The sequence below is a fragment of the Galeopterus variegatus genome, unplaced genomic scaffold (assembly GCF_000696425.1).
Source record: "Galeopterus variegatus unplaced genomic scaffold, G_variegatus-3.0.2 Scaffold5995, whole genome shotgun sequence".
Taxonomy (NCBI): Eukaryota; Metazoa; Chordata; class Mammalia; order Dermoptera; family Cynocephalidae; genus Galeopterus; species Galeopterus variegatus.
In genome coordinates, this window is record NW_007732106.1 from 70481 (window position 1) to 86090 (window position 15610).

The 15610-nt window shown below is 39.9% G+C and overlaps 1 protein-coding gene across 1 annotated transcript in view; it reads right to left on the reverse strand.

The window, feature by feature from the left end:
- The window catches only part of DCLK1 (doublecortin-like kinase 1), a 69600-nt gene extending 59499 nt beyond the window's left edge, over nucleotides 1–10101 (reverse strand). Inside the window, exons 1-2 of the mRNA XM_008590325.1 lie at nucleotides 9551–10101; nucleotides 8548–8642 (exon numbers count right to left, since the gene is read on the reverse strand). Of these exons, the coding sequence (XP_008588547.1) occupies nucleotides 8548–8642; nucleotides 9551–9569 (114 nt within the window). The 5' untranslated portion in view covers nucleotides 9570–10101. The remainder of the gene's footprint in view (nucleotides 1–8547; nucleotides 8643–9550) is intronic.
- Between the last annotated feature and the right edge of the window lie 5509 nt (nucleotides 10102–15610).

The window sequence follows — 15610 nt, forward strand, 5'->3', positions numbered from 1 at the left end:
TTCACACTATACCTCTGATACCTCTGTGAGATATCTCAATCAAATACAGTTGTCACTAACACGCAATCAGAGATGCTAGCAAGGCTAAGGCAAATACCCATAAATGAGCAAATGTACGCATATATAGTAAATTCATTCAATTAACATTTTCAAGTGTGTATATATTTATGGGTTAGACATATACACACATATAGCAAGTATATTCAAAATATGTCAACAGTTTAGAATAGTATTTTGAAAGAACATACAGAATTTCCTTACAGGTTATCTGGCTTTGTTTTTAAACTTACTTCAAATCAAATATACTTTGGATTCTCTTCTATTTAAGTTTGAACATAATACATGACTACTCACAACTCTATAAATCATTGTTTCGTTTTTTAGCAAATATTGATTGACAATCACTACAAGTCATCAATACGCACACAATAGAAAAGCATCATAGTGTTCAATCATACTAATAATTGAACACCAAGACATAACAACAGAAACATTAATGCACACTTTAATAGTTAACACAATATTTAACTTGTCTGGATTTCAATTCTTTTTTCATAAATCAGTTACATTTAAATATTTGAAACCATTTTGTCGTACTAGCTTAGCAAACTGCTTTTGAATTTAAACATGTCCCAATATGTCACAGTGTAACACTTTAGGGCATGAAGGTTTTACCTACAGTTCCACAAGAGCCAGTAACTTATAAGGCTGTGTCACAAATATGTTGCTATTTACGGTCTATACACATAAGCAAATACAAATAAGCATACACACATACACACTGAATCCTGCAAACTTACACAAATACAACCACACACCTGTATAGATATATGGCCACATATGAAAAATTTAGTGGTTCAATAGTCAATATATATGAAATTATTTTTCAGAAATATTATTCTATATTGTCATTCACTTTTATTAAGAAATGTGGCTTTTGGGCTGGCCCGGTGGCACACTCAGTAGAGTGCAGCGCTTGGGAGCGCGGTGGCGCTCCCACCGAGGGTTCGGATCCCATATAGAGACCTGTCCGCTCACTGGTTGAGCGCCGGGCGCGACACCGAGGGTTGCGATCCTGTTGCCGGTCGCGGTACGGGTGCGACACCGAGGGTTGCAATCCCGTTACCGGTCACGAAAAAATGAAAAAAAAAAAAAAAAAGAAATGTGGCTTTTAGCTTTTATCACTTTTAAGTGGGGGAAAAAAAAAAAAAAGAGCCCAATCATGCATAGATCTGCAGTAAATCCAAACTAAATACCCCTGCTGGTTAATGTAGGAAACAAATATAGTATGTGAATGCTAGTTTGAGTGCTTTTAGAAAATACTGTTTGGTTTTTTAATATTTAGATGAGCCAATATATGTACACAGGGATGTGTACAGATGGATGGACCCCACACTTCTTAAAAACCTATGGCAGTACAGAAACATTGTAGTTTTTTTTTTTTCCTCGCTTAATTGATTAAGCAAGACAAAGAACACACCGGGCGGCTTTCAGAACTATGGTCTTTTGAGTTTACACTGAACTTCATACTTTGTATATTATTGGGTTTTGCATTTTAAAATGCTGAAAGCAGGGACATATTTCTAATACCTTTTTCTACAATGTCTACATCAGAAAAAAAGGGAATGCAAATGAAAAAGTATCAAACTTTCAGCTACAGCACAAAGTCTTCAAAGCACACTTAAGGGTCACCGTCAGGACAAAAGCACATGGCTTTTGCTGAGGGGCTCCCCTGCTCAGTAGAACAATTTTAAAATTCACTCTCTAATTTTTTTAAAAAGAATTCTATAAGTAAATGAACCTTACGTGCCTCTAAATCACCTATTTGGTTCCACCAATGAACTAAAAACTGCTGGTTTGTTGCTAAGGATTTTTTTGTTTCTGCTTTAGTATAATAGAATTAAGCTCTGCATAGAAAAAGATCTCAAAGTCTATAAATGGTGTGCTGTTTCAATCTCTGAGGGACTTTAGTTTCAAAAAGTAAATGATATATATTGCCCTTGAACAGTCCTTTAATAAAAGTCATATGTTCAAAAGATTAAATGCTGTGGAATAGCATTTCCCTTGGAATTGCTTGAATGGAAAGTTGGCCATGATATCTATCGGCAATTAGTACAAGTCCAGTTTCTTTTTGCCATGTCTAAACAAAGCCATGGGCTTTATATCAGTTGGCAATATCTGCCACTTATCCAGAACAAATAGCATTTATTGGACCTTTCTAAGCTGTAGTTGTCCGTAAGATTGACAGTTCAGGGAAGTTAAAATTGTTGGAATTTATTTTTGTTCTGGATCATCTGATCCCACCAGATTTAACTGTTCCACTGCTTTCTTTGCATTTTTGACAGTTTAGTCAAATACATACTAATCTTTTATGGACTCAACTGTATTAAGTAATGCATTTTACAAAGACATAACTAAAACAGACACCAGCATACGCAACCTCACAGATGTTTACTGTTTTAGCTAAAACAAAGCAGCCTTTTGATCTCAGCAGGAGTCTCTGTTCATTTCTATTGGAAACAGTTTCAAAACCTGAAGTCTGGAACAGGTATTATTATGAACTGTTCTTTCAAGATGGAATGGTTCAGTTTGCAGTTCTCAAATAACCTGCCAGAGAAGTGTCTTTCTCTCCAACAGACAGGATAATGAGGCACTAATTATTATAGGCTAAGTTTTCAAATGCTGTTAGATTGCCTGGACTTTTTTTCTTCTTCTTTTGGTTGGAATATTTTATTCACTTGTCAAGTGAGATGGTAACATATGTAACTATAAACCAGATGGCAAAATTTGCGAGTTGAACAATTTATCAAGGAGATAAATCAATAAATTTAAAAGTGTATGACAACTGAATTTCTCTCCATCTTGAATCAAATGTTTTAAAATTCAGTTTTCAAGTAAAATTTGGAAAAAATTTCAAGTAAAAGCTTCCAAATGCCATCATACATTTTTAATTTATCACCTACTGAGATATATCAAGCCTGGAGAATAGCTAAACACCATGCTTCACAAGTCTTAAGTTGTTAGTATTTAAACTAGTAAAAGTAAATGATCACTAGGATATGGCTTAAATACAATAGACCATACACATTAAATTCATTTTTAACATTCAGATTTTAAAATAATTATTTTATGTTTTAGCAAAGCTGACTATCATTTTTAAAGTAGAAAACTAGAAGAGCAGAATTAGTAGGTTAATGTTTAACAATGTGTTATATCATAGATTCACTTGGTTTAACACAAAAGGAGTTTTGCATATGAAAAATTTCAAAACACCAGCAGGATCTAGGATTTATCAGAATGGAGATTTGGATATTTTGAGCCTGACTTATTCAGCACCATTTAAGAGAATTTTGCTTTTCAAATTGATTTTTTGGAAGAAGTCCAGACAATTTTTTTTTTTTTTTTTAGGTCTGTGTGTTAAAAAAAAAAAAGTTTCCTAGCTTCGGTCTTTACACATTTGTAAAATACTGTGTACGGTTGTAGGGAAGAGTGAGTTAATTGATAACAATGCCATTGAATAAGTTCTGCATGTGGGTATATAGCTTGCTATATTTATTCTGTTTCCAATAAAAGACAATGTGAAAAAATAAGATTTACTTGACAAAAAAAAGCAAAGAAACCCCCTAATGCCTAATGTTAGGGTTCTCATCAGATGTGTCCTTGACATGATTTTTTTCCCCCCTCAGATATGTTAACCCACAAAACGATAAGTAGCTTTTTTTTCCTTTCTGGGAAGCAAAAAATCTAATTGAATATTTTTATTATTTTGCAATGAAAGTACCTCTTAAAAACCAGCCATACAAATTTTAAAAAGAATATAACTTTAAGAAAAATGTCTCCTAGCGCCATTTTAATCTCCTTTTAAGAATTTACAGAAAAATTGTATCTATATATCTACTTATGACTGAAAAGAAACCCCATCTACAGAAATTATAACTCACTACTGCTACACTGCTTGTGTGTTCTTATGGTCAATATTGGGTCCATATATGAAATTCATCTAGAGCCAGGCCTTGCACAAAAACCTCAGAAATTGAGTGATTTTGTGTTCAAACTCCTGCCAATTAAATCGATGCAGGAGATATATATATTTTTTTAAATCTCTCCTTCAAGGAGGAATATCATGAATATAAAATTCCAACATATTTATTCTTGTATGATTTGGCTTTTATCCTTTCAAGGTATGCAAAACTCTTTCGTGTATCTGGCTGTTAGACTTTTGCTTAGGAAATGTGAGGCCTTCACCCAATCACAAACCATATACATTGCTCCATTGTCTCTTTTACACTGAGTCTCCTACTGAATCCAAATCGTCTGAGGAGAGGGGGCGGTACAGGTCCTGTAAGATGAAGGGCGGTACAGATTTGTTTACTCGGCTTTCTTGGGTGCCCTGCTGCTCTCTCAGGAGCAACACTGAATGGGCATCTTTGGTTTCTAATATCATTAGACCTTTTAAAATCACCCACTTTGGATAAGAGGAATGATAAAAATAGAGAAACCATCTAAATAGAAAAAATGGTGCTGATTTTGCCTTATTAGAAAACGCTGCTTGATCTACTCATGAGCTTTGCCTTCTGTTGTGTCCAGTTGAGTTTTAGGGCCCCTGAGGTCTGACAAGGCTAACTCTGCTATTATGTGTCTAGGCAATTCTTCCTTGAACATATCCTTCCCATTCTGGATAGAAAAGGAATCTGGTTACTCACAAAATAATTCAGCAGGAGCCCTAGCTGGCATTCAGCAAATTCTGGTCCCAGAGCAGCCACTCAAGTGTTGCATTTGCACATAGCATAAACCCAACAGACATTGCCTTTTCAAAATACTGTGTTTGGATGACAGAAAGAATTCAAAATTACTCCTCATCCCTTCCTAATGCTCTTTTCCTGTTCACCAGCCACTCAACCATCACCTCCTCTCTTTTTCCCTCACACTCATTTCTGCTACTAGATCTCTCTGTTGGTAGCCAGGCAACCAGCTCAGATCTGCAGAATGTCTAGAGCTGGCATTTTTCCTATTTTGTACCACCCACTCCTCACATCATCTGACTGATCAGACAATCTACAAAAGTCAGTGATGTGGGAGTTCAATGGGGAGCTTCATTCAACCTACACAGGACAACACATTTCTTCCTCATATATTAAGAAATGGGATCAAAAAAAGTTCACGGGTGGGAAAAGAGCCTCCAAGATCTGCTTCTGTGACCAAACACTTCTAGAAAGCAATTTAAATAATTGTGTTTTGGAAAAATAGGGAGGTTACTTGGTACATTGCCACTAACACGTTTATGAAGAAAAATATCTGGCATGCAGACTCTTATTGTATAAGACCATTCTCAAATGTCAAAAGAAGTAACATGAAAATAGGGATTTAAGGGGAGAAAAAAAGCTGATTGAATCATCATAATTAATACAAGTAAAAATATAGATTTTCTTGTTTGTAGAGAAAGCAGTCAGATGTCTCCATATTTCTTTAAAAAAAAAACAGCTTATGTCCCTATATCTTAAAATGGGATAAGAAGTGTGTGTGTATGTGTATATGTGCTGTGTGTATGTGTGTGTATGCATGTGTATGTGTATATGTGCACACGTGTGTGTGTGTGTGTGTGTGTGTGCATTGGGGTGGGGACAGTCAATTCATTTTCCTAGCCATATTGCTTAAAATGGGATAAGAAGTGTGTGTGTATGTGTATATGTGCTGTGTGTATGTGTGTGTATGCATGTGTATGTGTATATGTGCACACGTATGTGTGTGTGTGTGTGTGTGCATTGGGGTGGGGACAGTCAATTCATTTTCCTAGCCATATTGCTAGGCAACCTAGAAGGAAAAAATAGAAGTAGCTACTGTTTCTCAATTTGCAATAAGAAGAGTTAATTTATTCTTTAAATGTCTTCTTTTAGCACATGCCATCTTTCACTTATTTCTGTATTTCCTGCATAGGATTATAGCCAACCATTTGAAAAGAACGTTAACCAAATGTGAAACAGGATCTGTTTTTAGGGATATTCTAGGCCCATTTTAACTGGGAGGGCTTATCTGATGCAGCTGCCTACACACCGAGATGAAAGCTCCTCTCGCTAAAGCAGCTGGGAATGTCTCCATACACTGACATGGTACATGGATGCAGGATGTTCACTTATGGCCTAAATTGAAACTGAACCCATCTTAGAATATATCCAGCATCCTGCTCAAAACATGTGCTTAATAAATGTTTTCAGATGGGGATAAGCCCTTTGTCCCCTTAAAACAAATGGGATTGTTTTCTCTCTCAAGTGTGGTGCTCTTGCTGGTAGTTTAAATGGCAAAATGAAGACTCTATGAGAACCATACCTTATAGTCATTTCCCAAGTGCTGGAAATGCTAATTGTATAAGCCAATGGCCATACAGCTGGATGGAAATTTTCTGCATTGGTTTGACAAAATCATAATGAAGCAGAGAATACAGAGGACAGAAGAAGCAACTTCTAGACTCATTCTGCCAACAGAGGGACATTTGAGCAAAGCTTTACAGTATCCCCAAGATTGAAGTCTCCACATCTGTAGCAGGGATTCTCAATCACTCTTAATTTAATCTCAACTAAGCATGAGCCACATATATCCTGAATCTGAGTTTAATTAGCTCAAAGGCTAAACAGGGATTTCTATGCTAGATGTACAGTTTTCCCTCGGTATTCATGGGGGATTGTGTATGATTTGATAAGTGTGGGGAGTTATCAAAACCTGAGGGTACTCAAATCCCTTATATAAAATGGTGTAGTATTTGCATATAACCTGCACACAACCTCCCATATATTTTAAATCATCTCTAGATTACTAATAATACCTAATATAACGTAAATGCTATGTACATAGTTGCTATTGTTTTTATTTGTATTATTTTAAATTGTTATATTATTATTTTTTTATTGTTATGTGTGTTTTTTTTCCCCAATTATTTTCAATCCCCTGTTGGTTGAATCAGCTGATAAGGTACCTGAGGACACAGAGAGGGCTGACTGCACTTCCCAAAGTGTACACATGAAGAGAACGTTCTGTGAATGAGGGCCCTTCCTGTGCTCTATCTAACGGTTGTTCCTGTAGACTGGAGCTTTTCAAGAAAAGAATGACCACACCAGCTATCCCTCCACTCAAGGATTGGCCTTTAGGAGATTAAATGAATTCGGCCAATTCTTTGAGTAGTTCACTAATGATTCCTGGACTTTAAAATGCCAAATTAGACTTTGGCCAAAAAGAAAACCATAGTGAAAACACTCAAGTGGAACTAGAACAGAATGATTGGGTTTTAGTCTGGAAAGACGCAATTTTGTTTTGTTTTTCCAACTGAAGCCAGAAAGGATAATAGACATCTGAGATAACACAGCCATTTGGTGGAGATGCTGGTGCCAGATCCCAGGCTTCATCAAACAACCTAAACAAGCTCAACCTGGTGCCAGGTGGATCAGTGGAGAAAGATAATAAAACCTGATATTTGGTGGGACAGGCTCCAAAGGGACTGAGTCCCCCTATCCCCACTTTTAAATGGCTGACAGTTCTGGAAGCCTAAAGACACAACCTGGGCAGGAGACTTGAAGAGAGGAGCTTCCATCTGGAATGAAGCTTAAATTTATGGAATTTAAAAGTCTCATTTTAAAACACAGAATAAAAGAAACCAAATTAAAGAATCCGGGATTTGAGTACAGAAGCCTCCAAGGAGCCCTTGCTTATGACCATGCTCGGTGAGCACCATAACAAAACCTCCAGAGTGTGCGTCTCCTGCCTCACTTCTGAAATCAGGCCCACGACGGGCCTTCCATTTCTGTACCGTCCCTCTTTTTCCCTCTCCATTCCTTTTATTCTTGCCCTGGCATTACTGGAAAAGACAAGGAGTGCAGGCTGTGAGAGAATAAGACAGTAGTTTTTCCATCCTGAAAGAAGAGCTGACCCTCACCCTCTTCCTTAGCGTGGGGAAGTCAACACTGTTCCCAGTAACTTTTTCACACTGGTCTCCGAGCTCAGCCAATTTCTCCATTATTACATAATAGGCTAAAAATAAATGCAAGGAGCGATGAAAGAGAGGGTTCTCCGTGTGGGTTTCATTCATAAACACTTGTCCTGCGTACCCATCCCCTGCTCCGTGGACCTACACTACTCAGGACCAGCATTCTAGGCCATAAGACAACTCCCCACCAGGATCGTCCCCTCCAGTAACAGCACCTTCTCCTTTCCTTGAGGGGCTGGTGATCAGTGATGATATCTAATAAAACTCATTACTATTAAGGCAGCTTACAAACCAGTGCTAACAAAGTCGATGCATTCAAAACAAAAACGGGGGTACTTAAAAGTGAAGCAGCAAAGGTACATTCTTCTCAGAGTTAAGGTTTGGACCAGTTTACAGAGAAATTAGAAGCCCTGAGTTCCAGCTAAACCATCACAATAAGAAGTGACCCACCATTGGTCACCTCCTGCCCTCTCTTGGTTATTACCTAGAGACAAGCAGCATTAGTCCTGGCACCTGTGCCACTCTGCACCCAGGCTCAGACAGCTCTTAAACAAGTGGCTGGCTGAATTCCTTACCCTCTGCTTCCGCAGGCTTCCTGGGCTGGTGGGTGACGGGCTTGGCGACTTGCCCGAGCGTGGAGTAGAGAGCTGACTACCAGGGGTTCCATTAACTAGAAACACAAAGAATCACACACAGAGAAAGATGGCATGTTAGCGAATTCTCACGACAGATCATCATCTCAGAGAAATAAACAATTATAGAGGGACATCTGCTCAAATCTTAGACATCCTTTTATCTGTATCATGAAGAAAAGCCTTGGGGAGTAACCTTCAGAAATTCACTGCTTTGTTAATCCTGTGTTTAATATAGCAGCAGGTTATGTAATTTTTTACGGTGTACTTTTCATAACTTTCCTGATGAATTTATTAATGATGCCTTTAACTGTGCCAACAGAGATTTCAGAAATGTGTTTAAAGTCCTGAGATATTTTTAACAGGATTCATCCTAAATTCTTTAGTTTAGCTGCCCAGTACTACCCATTAGTAGTAGATATTAGCCCAGCTCACAAGTGATATTCCCAGTGACCTGATAAACCAGATCTCTGTATTTTTACAATCAATAACTTGCTTCTAGAAGAAGTTCCCGCATTCACTTGTGCCCTGTCCATCCCCCTAACCTGATTCAGGACAAAGCAATTGGCCAGAGACACTCAAGAAACCCTCACAGTTTGCTTCAGCTGCCACAGAAATTAAAAGCCACTTTCTAACAGGCTCAAATCACTGGAGTTCACCTGATTCTCAAGAGTTTTATATACCATTATCGCTAAACTGAATGAAAGCCACAGAACTCAAGTAAGCAATTCTTTTCTCTAAGTAACAGCACCTCTAAGAGCAGATACAACACTTAAAGACATGATGTTAAAGATATATTAGGTCGCCTCTACTTTACCTGTAAAAATGACAACATTACATACAGTTCCACAGTCAGTGAGGCAGAATTAGCCAGGAGACACACACATTCCTGAGGGTGCATGATAAACGCTTTGCACGAGGGACAGCGAGAATGCATTTCACTTACCTTCTATGAGTTCTAACATGGACACAGTCTTAGAGTTTGACCTGACAGTAGCAAGAAGCGAAATCTCGTCTGCGCCCTAAGCCGAGCACCGGCGGAAACGGGAGGCGGTGGGATTAGTACAGGATGGCTAAGGCTGCTCCCAGAGCAGGCTGACTGAGATGCAGGATTCATCAGCAGATGCCTTTTCTGCGTAAGCCTGACGTCTTCCTAGCAGCAGTGGGAGGTGCGGGTTCTGTCTTAGGCTACATCAAAGGTGTCAATTAAGCCCCATGCCAACGCGGAGCCACCGAAACCCCCTCCAGACACCACTCACTCCCGGAAGCGCCAGCCCTTTCAGTCCTTTGCACTGAATCATAATAATGAAGTGCCTCTGGGGGCAAGAGACCCAATGACTCATCTGCAAATCGAAATGACAATAACTCTTCTAAAGCCTGTTAAAGCTCAGGTAATGAGGACACCCTCACAAAATTCAGGGGCAAGGTACAATGTTTATTGATTTTTCACACATGATGTTTTCACAAAACTTCTGGCCCAGGAAAGTGGGAAGTTCCTTGTTTTGTCATCTCCTCCAAAGACCTTAGGAAATGTCACATACCCCAGGCTGCACTAATTTGTAGTTTTGCCTTTGAAATGTATTTGGTGAATCCTTCTAGAAAAAGCCCCAAACTATTGTTTTTTGGTTTTTGGGGTTTTTGGGCATAGTGAAATGGAAAGTGGCGAATGCTTTAATTTGCTTGCGTGCTACAGTCGTGTCTTTGCTGAATAAGCTTCATGCTCAGCCTCTCACACGGGACTTCCCAGCCAGTGGCCTCCCAGGGTAGGGCTCAGAAATGGGCAGGGCCTTATGAACCGTGGGCAGAGACAGAATCCACAACTAATAAGTGAAGAGATGCCCTGCTGGTTGGCTGGAGAACATGTTTTCTGAATGTCATCTTTTCTTTGCCCACTTCTATTCCCCTTTATGTCTTTACATCATACCTACAGGCTACACAGATTGGGAAAAAATGAGCAAATAGGGGAGCAAACAGTGTTGACACATTTTACTTTGGGGACTCTACTCTCATCAAGCTAATAGAAAATAAAAAGAGAAATTGGATTCGCAGGAAAACAGCCTTAGGAATACCTTGCTTTAAAAAGCAAAGCACAACAACAACAAAAAGTTTGTACTTAGTGAGTATCCATTATGTCTGTGTCCCAGTTTATTGAAGATTTACTCTCTATGCACCAGTCAATGCACTTAAACCTTTTATACATGTGCATATATATGTATTTAAATGTTAAGCCTTAAACATATATTAAACCTTTTTATATATGCATATATATGCATATATGTATATATATGCATTTATATTTATATGCACTTATATATGCATATATATGTATTGGGTATATTATCTCATTTAACTCTCACAATAATTCTACAGGGTAGGGCAGTATTATTTCCCCCATTTCACAGATGATAAAATTGAGGTGTAAAGATGAGCAATTTGACAAGCAAACATAGGGCTGCGCCTCAGATCTAACGTAGGCAATCCGAAACCTACACTCTTACTACCACCTTCCCTTCCTGTGCCAGCCTTCCAGCCTATAGGGAAATCAGAGAACTGATCCAGTAATTACAGTCAAGTATTTTGAGAGGGGAAGAATTTGGTGTTGCTATTGGAATCCTAATAACCAACGGGGACAAGGCTGGCCTATACCCTACGGAGGGGAGAATGACTAATGGAGTTGGTCAGGTGAATCAGGGAAGGGTGCAATGAAGGAAGTGTCCCAAGCCCAGGGGACCCTCTGTGTCAGGGCTGGGCGTGGGAGAGGGAGCCATGAAGGGACCTAAATAGGCTGGCAAGGCAGGTATGTAGAGTTGGAGGTGGAAGAGTGTTATAAATGAGGATGGAGGGTAGGCGGGTCTGCAGAGGGTGCTGGGCTTTAAAATTCATGTTATGCGGTTTGGTTTTTATCCAAAGACAATGAGAAGCTATTGAATGATTTTAAGCAGGAACCACGGATCAAATTTGCATTTTAAAAGCTCTCAAGAGCTCTTGTCCTGTCAAGAATGGGCTAGAGGGGAACAGCACTGGGCACAGGGATGTCCCTCAGGAGAATGTAGAAAACGTTGAGGCAGGAGAGAGTGGGGTGCATTTAAGGGTCGTTTGGTCAGAGATGATGGTGTGGCTGGTCTAGGGTAATACAGTGGGGGTGGAGGTAAATGGAAACATTCCAGAGAGACTTAAGAGATAAAAAATATAGGACTTGGTAATTGGTTGAAGAAGATGAAGGCTAAAGGGGATTGATTTTGGAAGGACGCAGATGGTTTGGACACTTTGATCTGAAGTGTTTCATGTGATGTCAATTCTGAAATGTAGGTTGGTATAATTTCTCCTGTTTTAGATGAGAAAACTGAGGTTCAGCGGAGTGACTTGTTCAAAGACAGAGCTGGAAGGTGGTAGAACCAGCACTCAGCTCAGTCATGTTTTTCCCATGAGTGGCCTACCCTGGCCCATCCTGGCCCCTAGGGCACGCCCAGAACTCCCCTCCCACCTGCAGGGCTAAGAATGTCTAGGTTTCTCTACCTCTGGGCCACTCAGACCCGCTTCCCTTGTTTAAAGCCACTGGGCTCAGTGCTTCCCTCTACACTGCCATGTCTCTGGGAAAATGCAACTAGAGGGCCAAACAAGTCACTTACAATCAAACATTTTTTGGAACACAACCTGCCTGGAAGTTGGGAACAGCCTGTATTTTGGGGGTCAGAGGTCTGTTCAAACTCTTCCTCTTGGCCACCCAAAAAAGCATTAGCAACTTCTCAAAATGAATTTTGACATCCAGAAAGCATTACACACTTCGTTGTTGAATCACTGCTGAATAAATAATTTTTTCATTAATAACATTTAACACACATATCAAGTTCACTTGTTTTTATTCTGTAACACCAGAAGTCCCTGAGTGCCAATAAAAAGGGCTTTGATACTTATTTAATAGAACTTATTAAAACTCAACTTACAAATAATATTATTTTCCAGAGGCCCTTACTAAACAATTTCATCTTGAATAGGGAAAATTCAACTTAATATGATTGTTGTTACATAGCCAAGCAGGACTAAACATTAATTATTTCAGTCTGAATTCACTAAACTTTGATTTAGTAAAGAACTAATTAGAATCACTGCCTTAAATGCAATTTTGGTTTCCTGTGCTCAGATCTATCTGGGTACATTTTCCTTAAAGCTTGTATTCCATTGCTCTGCTTGGTACCTTTTGATTGAGAAATGCTAAATTTCAGAGTGGACTGGCCACAGATACCGCGATGCTCTTACATAAGGGGCCCCCAAAGAGCTGCGGAGAGCTGCCTTCTACCCTCCTGGTCCCTGCCTCCGTCTTTGCTTCAGCTCAGCTGTCACCTAAGCCTATCAGGGATCCAAGGGCACATTGTATATTGGTTCTTGCACATTGCTGAATACTCCTCCTCATGAAGTGTCCATCTCCACCTTTTCCTTCATCATTTCAGACAGCTGACTCCACTCTCTTTTACTAATTGGAGCCATGAATCCAGGGTTCCATTTATCAACCAGTCAGAACACTTAGTACATGCTAGACTTTTTGGTTACTGTCTCCAAGAAGCTTATGATTGTATATCAAAGTTACTAAAAAATTCTAGAACTTGCAAATAGTTGGCTTACTTATGCTGATTCACTGCTTTTTTAAAAGGACTTTAGACTTGTGTGTATGTTAATTTAGCAAGCCCTTTGTGGACTTAAAGGGGTTCTTCTCTTTACAGATGCATTCCTAAAAGTTTCAGACACTAAGTGAAAGCTGAATGTTTCTAAGTGTCTCAAACTGGTCCTGAAATCAGAAATCTCCAAACAAGACCATCTGATTAAAAGGCAGGCACCTTTTGGGGCATGAAGTCCACCTTGCTGCTTCCCTGTCTCTCTTAGCACTTGAGGTGGCTCATTTATTTCTGGCACTGCACTGGTTGGGATGGGGGAGGGAACGTGTTTGCATACAAGGTACATGTCCTGGATTCAGGGCATGGTGATTCAAGCATGTTGCTGGGGATAGCTGGCTTCCTGCCATGGATTCTCCGTCACTCCCTAATCATGGAGGGGGCTGTGCATTCCCTAGTATCTCTTTTCCATTACTTGCTACACTATTAAGAAGAAAAAAAAGTTTACTCCGGGCATACGAAGTCAACTGAGAGAAAGAAAAAAGAGACCACTATGTAATAGTTTGGGCAAAAGGTACTTTTCCTTTCATTCTAACTTCATAGGGGCTCACCTCATAGGGGTGACTTTCTCCATGTGTCTGTAATCTCTACTTAAACTGAGATGATGGGTCCAATTCAAAGGGACTATCTACTGTGACTTATGGGAAGGAGAGCTATTAAGAAGAAAAAAAAGTTTACTCCGGGCATACGGAGTCAACTGAGAGAAAGAAAAAAGAGACCACTATGTAATAGTTTGGGCAAAAGGTGCTTTTCCTTTCATTCTAACTTAATAGGGGCTCACCTCATAGGGGTGACTTTCTCCATGTGTCTGTAATCTCTTCTTAAACTGAGATGATGGGTCCAATTCAAAGGGACTATCTACTGTGACTTATGGGAAGGAGAGATCACCAGGAAATATTTACAAAAAGGTCCTTGAACCTCAGGAAATCTAGGCAACTTGAACAGCTATCCTGCATCTTCTGATCTGTGCTCACAGCTGCAGATGCTCCCCACGGTCCAGTCCATCTTCACTTTACAAATCTCCCAGTGGGGGAGAGGGCAGGTAGCCTACACTTCTATTATCTAAATCACTACTATATGCCAGGGTCTCCCACATACGTATTGTCAGCTCAGACCTCCTAACTTAAGCACAGTTACTCACTCCTAATTGCCCACAGTCATTTCCAAAGCACCCACACCCCACGTGGAAGTATGCCTAACCTACCTCTCCTCCTCTCTGGTTCCTCTCTCTCCCTCTGGCCTCACATCCACTTAAATTCCTAGTTTCATTTCCCTATGGAAGTCTCCCCCAGTCCCGACAATGCTGTTTCAGATCTATCCTGACAGTTTCTTTTCGGGTAACTGCAGTGGCCTCGTGGAGCTTACCTGGTCCCTGGCTCCCATGTGTAGCCCTCCTTTCTACCACTGTGACACTGTTTCTAAAGCTCAGCTGTGATCTTTCATGGCCTTGCTAAAAATCCCCTTTCACCCCCTAATGCCTACAACAAAAACATGCCTTCATGGCCCTGTGCAATCTGACCACGGCCAGCTGGGCTACCACCATCTTTTTTTACTGGACTAGCAGCTGTTGCCTAAGTACGCCATATATTTGCATGTCTTTGGCCTTCACTCACATTGGGAGGGAATGCTCTCCTGCCTATTCTTGTCCTGGCAGGATTCCTCAAGTCCCAACTTATAAGTCCTTGTCTCTTGGAAGCTTTCTCAGACCCTATTAATGAGATGTCACCCCTTCTTCCTCTGGGCAGTCATGCCACTTACTACACTGTTACAGTAAGTGGCATATATGGGTATCTCCCAACTAGAATATAAGCAACTTTGAAGGCGAGGACTGTGGTTTAATCATTTTCATATACATGCCAGGAACACAGCAGATACTCAGGAATATTTAATTAACCTGGGGCAATAACAGTGAGGAGTGTATCAAAGCAGCTGGTGTAGGGTGCTGCACCCAAGTAGATCGTAAGCAAGATAATGGTTCAAAGGTTTGGAGATTCTGCTGGGGTAAGTACTATGGGAAGGTGGTGGGTTCAAGGAAAGAGAACAGAAGGAGGACTGAGTTTTATATGTAGTGAGAAATTCTAAAGACACAAGGGTTGAATCACCAGCCTCTTGATTTTCTTGATGCACTTTGTTTTCAATAGTTCCCCTGAAGCCCCAGAGGAGAAAAGATGCTCCATTGAATGTATAAGCCTGAAATCTCTACACTAAAGGAAAAGACTGAGCTAAAGATTAATAGCTAGCTATCTGCCTTTGAAGTCGTTTGATATAATCAAAAGAATTTAATAAACTGGACTAGTGAGCTGATTAAAATTCTCTTGGCTTCCCTAACTTTGATTCTT